This window comes from Protomyctophum parallelum (assembly GCF_964188405.1).
Source record: "Protomyctophum parallelum genome assembly, chromosome: 1".
In the NCBI taxonomy this organism is placed as follows: Eukaryota; Metazoa; Chordata; class Actinopteri; order Myctophiformes; family Myctophidae; genus Protomyctophum; species Protomyctophum parallelum.
In genome coordinates this window covers 101,359,765-101,369,764 of record NC_139697.1, presented here as the reverse complement: position 1 = coordinate 101,369,764, position 10,000 = coordinate 101,359,765, and the positions used below count along the sequence as shown (strand labels likewise).

Genomic DNA, 10,000 nt, shown 5'->3' with positions numbered 1-10,000 from the left:
ATGTTGTTCCAGGGACCCCCCCATCTGATAATATGTTGTTCCAGGGACCCCCCCATCTGATAATATGTTGTTCCAGGGACCCCCCATCTGATAATATGTTGTTCCAGGGACCCCCCCATCTGATAATATGTTGTTCCAGGGACCCCCCATCTGATAATATGTTGTTCCAGGGACCCCCCCCATCTGATAATATGTTGTTCCAGGGACCCCCCATCTGATAATATGTTGTTCCAGGGACCCCCCCCATCTGATGATATGTTGTTCCAGGGACCCCCCCATCTGATAATATGTTGTTCCAGGGACCCCCATCTGATAATATGTTGTTCCAGGGACCCCCCCATCTGATAATATGTTGTTCCAGGGACCCCCCATCTGATAATATGTTGTTCCAGGGACCCCCCATCTGATGATATGTTGTTCCAGGGACCCCCCCATCTGATAATATGTTGTTCCAGGGACCCCCCATCTGATGATATGTTGTTCCAGGGACCCCCCCATCTGATAATATGTTGTTCCAGGGACCCCCCATCTGATAATATGTTGTTCCAGGGACCCCCCATCTGATGATATGTTGTTCCAGGGACCCCCCATCTGATAATATGTTGTTCCAGGGACCCCCCCATCTGATAATATGTTGTTCCAGGGACCCCCCATCTGATAATATGTTGTTCCAGGGACCCCCCATCTGATAATATGTTGTTCCAGGGACCCCCCCATCTGATGATATGTTGTTCCAGGGACCCCCCCATCTGATGATATGTTGTTCCAGGGACCCCCCATCTGATATGTTGTTTCAGGGACCCCCCCATCTGATGATATGTTGTTCCAGAGACCCCCCCATCTGATAATATGTTGTTCCAGGGACCCCCCCATCTGATGATATGTTGTTCCAGGGACCCCCCCATCTGATGATATGTTGTTCCAGGGACCCCCCCATCTGATGATATGTTGTTCCAGGGACCCCCCATCTGATAATATGTTGTTCCAGGGACCCCCCCATCTGATATGTTGTTTCAGGGACCCCCCCATCTGATGATATGTTGTTCCAGAGACCCCCCCATCTGATAATATGTTGTTCCAGGGACCCCCCCCCCATCTGATGATATGTTGTTCCAGGGACCCCCCCATCTGATAATATGTTGTTCCAGGGACCCCCCATCTGATAATATGTTGTTCCAGGGACCCCCCCATCTGATGATATGTTGTTCCAGGGACCCCCCATCTGATAATATGTTGTTCCAGGGACCCCCCATCTGATAATATGTTGTTCCAGGGACCCCCCATCTGATAATATGTTGTTCCAGGGACCCCCCATCTGATAATATGTTGTTCCAGGGACCCCCCCCCCCCCCCCCAGAAGCAAAGATATGAGATAAAACAAACGTTCGAGATTTGAACCACAATTTCACGATTTTTTCAAAAGAAATAGCAGATCTACAAGCTCATATAGCGCACTTGGTGCCGCACTATATAAGCTTGTAGATCTGCTATTTCTCAACAGCAGTGGAGGTTTACCTCTGGGTGATGGTCGTCTTGGTAACGCTCCTCTGCGTTCTCTCCAGCTTCAGTCTCTTGATCTCCTAAAGGTCACACAGAGGTCAAATCTACAGGCTGCTCAGAACACTGCGGAGGCGCGTTGTGAGCTTGCAGATCAGTTATTTTCAGTGTGACGCGTTGTGAGCTTGCAGATCAGTTATTTTCAGTGTGACGCGTTGTGAGCTTGCAGATCAGTGATTTTCAGTGTGACGCAGCCAAACATAAAATTACTCGTCTCAGTTCTACTAGATCTCTAGATCTCTTCTCCACTCCACCGCTCGCTAGTAGGGGTGTAATTTCTTTATCCCACGTTTTTGTAACCCAGTTTTCTTTTCACCCAGTGCCAATTGTCTAATGTAATCCTGGGCGCTACACTTCCTCTGCCAACCTGGGGGGGCAGCGGACTGACCTCATGCCTCCTTCTATGCATGAGGAGTCCAAGCTGCTTCTTTTCACCTGACAGAGGGGAATTTCCCCGGCCGGACGTAGCGCGTGGAAGGGACACGTTATTCCGACCAGTTCCTTTCCCCTCCATCAGGCGCCCCGGCTGGCCAGGGGGAGGCAGTTTAGAGACCAGGATTACTGCATGTTTTTGTGAGGGTACCTACCCTAGGGGACACGGGGAGAACATGCAAACTCCACACAGAAAGGCCCTTTCGCCAACCCCCGCCTCGGGTATGGGCACTGATGACGCGGAGGAGGGAACACGCCGCCAGTGCCCACAGCGTCCCCAGCGGGAATCAAACCCAGGACCTTCTAGCTGTGAGGCGACAGCACTACCAACTGTGCCACCGTTCCCCCCGGGTGTAACTTAATTACTTAGTTTAAAATAATGTGAAAGACAGGTGTGGGGCAAAGCCTACGACACCACCCGACACCTCCCTCCCGATCTAAAAGCTCAGTTGTGAGCTTGTAGATCTGCTATTTGCATTTTAGTCGACTAAATCAACTGTGGATTTAGTCGACTAAAATCGTATTATATTTAGTCGACTAAAACTAGACTTAACACCAAAACATTCCGGGTGACTAAAATGTGACAATAAAAACTAAATGAAAACTATTCAAGAGACTAATGACTAAAACTAAAATAAAAAATGTGCTGCCAAAAATACAGCTTTCCACTGACCTCCTCCTGGCTGGATATGGTGCTCTGCCGTTGCTCCAACATGGACAGCAGCTCAGAGATCTTCAGCTGGAGAGATTTCTCCGAAGAAGAACTTGAACTTGACCTCACCTCCAACGTCATCCTGCTCACCTGGGACTGAACGAGAGACACAGAGAGACAGAGAGAGAGAGAGAGAGAGAGAGAGAGAGAGAGAGAGAGAGAGAGACATCAATAATGAACAATAATATACAACAGTAGACAGTCCCACTGGGAGGAGATCCCGGGCAGACCAAGGACCACGTCCCACTGGGAGGAGACCCCGGGGCAGACCAAGGACCACGTCCCACTGGGAGGAGACCCCCGGGGCAGACCAAGGACCACGTCCCACTGGGAGGAGACCCCGGGGCAGACCAAGGACCACGTCCCACTGGGAGGAGACCCCGGGGCAGACCAAGGACCACGTCCCACTGGGAGGAGACCCCGGGGCAGACCAAGGACCACGTCCCACTGGGAGGAGACCCCGGGGCAGACCAAGGACCACGTCCCACTGGGAGGAGACCCTGGGGCAGACCAAGGACCACGTCCCACTGGGAGGAGACCCCGGGGACAGACCAAGGACCACGTCCCACTGGGAGGAGACCAAGCATGCAACCAAGTGTAAAATGACTTATACTGGATCTCTTGTCCACTAGTCCCCTTCCTAGCATTTTAGTCTAGTTTTTAGCTGTTGACGAAATTTTCAATACATTAGTCTTAGTTTTAGTCAACATAACCTAGTTTTAATTTAGTTTCCATTTAGCTTTCGTCAGTGGAAAAAGGTAGTCGACGAACATTTTTCGTCTTAGTTTTAGTCGACGAAAACAACACTGGTGTAGTCGTTGTACTGCAGTGTGTGTGTGTGTGTGTGTGTGTGTGTACCTGTAGTCGTTGTACTGCAGTGTGTGTGTGTGTGTGTGTGTGTGTGTGTGTGTGTGTGTGTGTGTGTACCTGTAGTCGCTGTACTTCGGTGTGTCTCTCTGTCTTCATTGTGGTCAGCTGCTCCTCATACTGTCGTCTCAGAGCCTCCGTCTTGGCCAGCAGAGAACTGCTGGACTCGCTGGACGCGCTGGACAGCTGGACCATGTGACCACGAGGACCAGGAAAAACAATACTTTTAGACTGGACAGCTGTACCATGTGGACCAGGAACAACAATACTTTAGACTGTTAAGGCAGTCTGTAGGACACATTATTGACTGACAGACAGACAAACAGACAGACAGACAGACAGACAGACAGACCTTCTGTCTCAGCAGGGCGTTGTCTCTCTCCGTGGTGCGGACGGTTCCCTCCAGCTCTTTAATCTTAAACTCTCTCCCAGAGTCGTTAGAGCGGCAGCTCATTAGCTCCGCCTCTAACGACCTCAACGACACACCGCTGTCCTTCAGAGAGACCTGGAAACACACACACACACACACACACACACACACACACACACACACACACACACACACACACACACACACACACACACACACACACACACACAAAGCTCATTAGCTCCGCCTCTAACGACCTCAACGACACACCGCTGTCCTTCAGAGAGACCTGGAAACACACACACACACGCGCACACACACACACACACAAACACACACACACACACACACACACACACACACACACACACACACACACACACACACACTAAGGCTGTCCCCAAACATTCAAGGTTCGAATGTTCGCTCGTTAGGGTTGGCACTCGAATCTTAATTAATGGGCTTGAACCATTCGTTTTTTTAATATAATTTTTATTTAAAAAAAATATAATAATAATATATTTTTTTTTATTTTTTATTAACTTGAAAATATATCTCGGCGAGAATGCGATATGAACATGTAAAAAAAAAAAGTAAGTTTCTAGTGCATTCCTGTCAGAAGTTACGATTTTTTAAAGAAATCTCCCCTTTTGTTCTGCTGTGCACGTTCATTTGGTGATTGGAGACTGACGCGTCTCTCTCTCTCTCTCTCTCTCTCTCTCTCTCACACACACACACACACACACACACACAAACACACACGCAGCATGATCGCTTTTCTTACTAGCAGCCATAATATATTAGCATTATGCTCTCTAGCATGATAGCAAAATTAGCATTGTTAAGCAAAACGGTCACGGAAGATCTGCTTTTTCCCTGTGCCCACTTCTTGTGAGTGTGGAAGAACACACTTTTGTTGCATTAGAGCAGGGTAAATATGAAGTTTAGCGCCACGGTCTTGTGTTTATATTCCTCTACAGCCTACCGTAACATACCGGTAGGCTGTATGTTATTGTCGCAACACGTTGTGTGTCTGAGAGTGAGGGGGGCCTTCCTGAGCGAGGGGGCTTCTGACGGCGTCGCTTACTCGCTTCCCCTCTGTCAGAGGAGGAAGCGACGCGCAGCCGTCGGGAACCCCCCCCAAACCGACTGCTCCCCCGCCCTTCCGAAAACTGCTACAGAAACTCAGACGCTCTGATCGAGACGTTTTTTTTTTTTAATTAATTAGAAACAAATGGTCCGAATGTTCACTCGAAAATTTCTGCCGAAGTTCGAGTCCTAAAATAAGGTCTAGGGTACAGCCTTAACACACACACACACACACACACACACACACACACACACACACACGGTGTACCTGCAGCTGCCTGTTGTTCTCCCTCAGGGCCTCTAGGAGGCGGTCATACTGCACCGCCTGGTCAGACTTAAAGCTGAGATCCCTCTCTAGAGACTCCTTGTCACTCTCTAAACGCTGAGAGACAGAGAGGTGGACAGACAGACAGGCAGGTGGAGAGACAGACAGACAGACAGTCAATTTTATTTATAAAGCACATTTAACCAAAAATGTCAACGTCAAATTAAAACACACAAAAAACGTTGAAATGCAAATAGCTGAGGTTAAAAATACATAGTTTTCTCTTTTTTTTTAAGGGAAAAAAGATAATGTATTTACATGTTTAAAAATCTGCATTAAAAAAATCTAGGGCTGTCAAATGATTAAAAATCTTAATCAGATTAATCACAGCTTCAAAATTAATTTAATCATGATTAATCACCATTCGAACTATGTCCAAAATATGCCATGTTTTCCTGTTTATTGTTGTGGAAATGGAAATATAAATGACAGAAAGCGGATATACATTCGTTTTTGAATGTTTTTTGTTTTCTAATGCATTTAGTATAGCCATGATGTGATGTGAGCATTTGTAGGCCTAGCCTACACTTTGAGTTAAATCAACACTGGCTTTTGGCCATGTAGACTGCGGTCCCCCAGGAGGAAGTCACTAATGTTGCTCTGGAGAGGGAAGTCTGTAACACTCTGGTGGAGCTGTTGCCCCCGCGACCCGACTACGGATAAGCGGTTGAAGATGGATGGATGGATGAATGGAGACTGGGGTCCCAGTCCAGAGATGAAAATCATAATAAAATGGCCTAGGCTACTTTCTATCAATTTAATTTGGGGGTCCTTGAAATTAAAATAGCTGAGAAGCAATGGGTTAAACTGTAGACTATAGTTAATTGAAATTCACAAAATACAATAATGGCACATAAGCATTTTTGGAAACAGGGCTTGGTTTAGAAAAGCCTATATTTTGCGCTAAAGTAATTATTGAATAACATATAAATGTAGGTTTTAAGGCTAGAATGGCATTGTAGTGGACTGTAGTGAGAGGCGAGATTGTCTCTCCTTCATTGCGGGACTGCAGGACTAGTCTGGAGATAGTTAGTCGTGAATCAGCTTCAGTGAGTGTTTTGGTTCGTACCTGGAGTTGTGCATTATCTCCGCTGTGCACAGCAGCACAGGAGAACTGTCTTTAATATATCCATGGTCGTTTCCAGTTGCTTTCCATGTGCGACACAAAAGTACCATGTGTTTGTTTTGGTAATAGCCTACTGCAGGCGCAGCCATGCTGATTCACGTAATCGCGTAGGACAAAACGAAACCAGCCGGACAAACATTAATGGCATTTTCAAAATGTCCACAAGTTGCGACGGACCCGAGTGATTCTTGCAGCGCGCTGATAGCTAACACTAGTAGTGTGTGTGTGTGTGTGTGTGTGTGTGTGTGTGTGTGTGTGTGTGTGCAGTGTAGCCTAATGGGGCTTTGCTAGGCAGACAAAGTAACGCAACAGAGTTACATAATCAAACCACTTTGCAACCAAACTACAATACACAAGCTATCTCTCTGGTGTTGTTCAATCATGACTGTGTGCTACACAGTGACAGATTTGTTATGCTCTGGACGTTCCTGAGCCGCGCGCACGGGCGCATGTTAGGGGGAACACTAACATGCGTTAATTGCGTTAGATATTTTAACGCAATTAATTAACGCAATTGATTAATGCCATTAACGCGTTATTTTTGACAGCCTTAAAAAAACCATATAACAACAAGTTCACCAGGTTAATTAAGGAGCCTTAATGTCTGAGTGCACCACGTGCTGTTTACATTTCAGACTATAATTAAGTATCTAATCAATCAATCAATCAATCAATCAAACAAACAACCTAATCGATAGAGTTACTGTAGGCTGTTCTTAAAGACACGGCCACCTTTTAACCTATTCTGACCTGAGATCAGATTCTAAAAATGTCTTCTACATCCTGACAGTTTCCTGAAAAAGCTATGTTTCTATGTGAGTGGTTCTTCGATTTTTCAATAGCTAAAGCATAACTTAATGCTAACAACCAAAAGGGGTTCCCGTCCAAAATGGGTCAACTGACAAGGCCACCTTCCAACTGACAAGGAGCATATAAATATATACCCACATTTCTGACATGGCGACGTTTATTGTGCATAAGGGAACCAACAAGTATTATTATGTGTGGCAGACATTGTATGGGGACAAAAGCTGTATATAGGAGCTTGTCATGTGATGTCATGTGATGTCATGTGATGCCATGTGATGCCATGTGATGTCATGTGATGTCATGTGATGCCGTGTGATGTCATGTGATGCCATGTGATGTCATGTGATGTCATGTGATGCCATGTGATGTCATGTGATGCCGTGTGATGTCATGTGATGCCATGTGATGCCATGTGATGTCATGTGATGTCATGTGATGTCATGTGATGTCATGTGATGTCATGTGATGTCATATGATGTCGTGTGATGTCACCTTCAGGTCTCCAGTGAGGTGAGACAGCTCTTCTCTCAGGCTGCTGAATGTTGACAACAGGAGACGCATCGACCTGTCTGTGGTGAGACGAGTCTGAGACAGACAGACAGACAGACAGACAGACAGACAGACAAGCAAGAACAACACAATGTAATACATCACATAAAACACAATGTAATACATCACATACATATAAATATAGTCATCAAGGATCATAAGCAAGCTAAGAAGCTAATGTGTGTCTAACAGTAGACTATCTGTGCAGTGAAGCTATAGGAGTATACATTATAATAATAATAATAATAATACTAATATGTCTAACAGGAGACTATCTGTGCAGTGAAGCTATAGGAGTATACATTATAATAATAATAATAATAATATGTCTAACAGGAGACTATCTGTGCAGTGAAGCTATAGGAGTATACATTATAATAATAATAATAATAATACTAATATGTCTAACAGGAGACTATCTGTGCAGTGAAGCTATAGGAGTATACATTATAATAATAATAATAATAATACTAATATGTCTAACAGGAGACTATCTGTGCAGTGAAGCTATAGGAGTATACATTATAATAATAATAATAATAATATGTCTAACAGGAGACTATCTGTGCAGTGAAGCTATAGGAGTATACATTATAATAATAATAATAATAATAATAATACTAATATGTCTAACAGGAGACTATCTGTGCAGTGAAGCTATAGGAGTATACATTATAATAATAATAATAATAATATGTCTAACAGGAGACTATCTGTGCAGTGAAGCTATAGGAGTATACATTATAATAATAATAATAATAATACTAATATGTCTAACAGGAGACTATCTGTGCAGTGAAGCTATAGGAGTATACATTATAATAATAATAATAATAATAATACTAATATGTCTAACAGGAGACTATCTGTGCAGTGAAGCTATAGGAGTATACATTATAATAATAATAATAATAATATGTCTAACAGGAGACTATCTGTGCAGTGAAGCTATAGGAGTATACATTATAATAATAATAATATGTCTAACAGTAGACTATCTGTGCAGTGAAGCTATAGGAGTATACATTATAATAATAATAACATGTCTAACAGGAGACTATCTGTGCAGTGAAGCTATAGGAGTATACATTATAATAATAATAATATGTCTAACAGTAGACTATCTGTGCAGTGAAGCTATAGGAGTATACATTATAATAATAATAACATGTCTAACAGGAGACTATCTGTGCAGTGAAGCTATAGGAGTATACATTATAATAATAATAATATGTCTAACAGTAGACTATCTGTGCAGTGAAGCTATAGGAGTAGACACAATTTCGTCAACAAATAAAAACTAGACTAAAATGTTATGAAGGGACTAGTGGACAAGAGATCCAGTATAAGTCATTTTACAATTAGTTGCATGCTGAAAATAGCTGATCTACAAGCTCACAACGCGTTGCGACACGTTGTGAGCTTGTAGATCGGCTATTTTCAGCATGTGAAAAATGACGATGGCATCAAGGACGGCCAAAATACATTTTGTTTTCGCCAACATTTTTGATCCGGCAGCCTAATCTACAACAGGTTGTAGATTTGCGTGTCATTTTGTTTCTTTTCTTCTTTTCTTTTCAGCCTCTGCATTTAACCCATTCTGGGCGGGAACCCCTTTTGGTGTTTTAAACATTATGTTAGAATTTAGCTATTGAAAAATAGTGAAACTGTGGCCGCAATTCTTTTTTTTTTTAACTCAAATCTTTGCTTCAGGGGTGGGGGGGGGGCCCTGGAACAACATTTTCAGATGGGGGGTCTGCGGCCAAATACAGATAATTTTGGGGGTCCTTGACATGAAATATTGAGCATCAACGATATAGAGAAATTAGGTATTTCAGAAAACTGTCGGGATTTAGAAGACTTTTTTTTTTAATTTCGACGTCAGCCCTAAATGGGTTAAACTGGACAGTCAAAACAGCTTCAAGATGATTGATGCGACATATTGAAGCTCTTGACGAGGGTTTAAAGAAATGCAGCTTAAGGGAATCGCCCCACAGAGTACGGTGCATGTTTCTACACGCTCTGACTGTGTTGACATACGATGATGTCGTGCTCAGGATCTGACATAAAAGATGTTGATTCAAAGTGTTGAATCAGATTATGAACAAAACGGTCTCTCTTTTCTTATTGTTGCTAATGCTGTAGATCCAATTGGAACACAGG

General features: G+C 43.8%; 1 protein-coding gene across 1 annotated transcript in view; it reads right to left on the bottom strand.

Moving 5' to 3' along the window:
• pof1b (POF1B actin binding protein) overlaps positions 1 to 10,000 on the bottom strand; it is a 98,362-nt gene that overhangs the window by 5,608 nt on the left and 82,754 nt on the right. Inside the window, exons 7-12 of the mRNA XM_083761477.1 lie at positions 7,781 to 7,873; positions 5,296 to 5,409; positions 3,921 to 4,073; positions 3,629 to 3,754; positions 2,663 to 2,797; positions 1,516 to 1,580 (exon numbers count right to left, since the gene is read on the bottom strand). Coding sequence (XP_083617603.1) covers positions 1,516 to 1,580; positions 2,663 to 2,797; positions 3,629 to 3,754; positions 3,921 to 4,073; positions 5,296 to 5,409; positions 7,781 to 7,873 — 686 coding nt within the window. The remainder of the gene's footprint in view (positions 1 to 1,515; positions 1,581 to 2,662; positions 2,798 to 3,628; positions 3,755 to 3,920; positions 4,074 to 5,295; positions 5,410 to 7,780; positions 7,874 to 10,000) is intronic.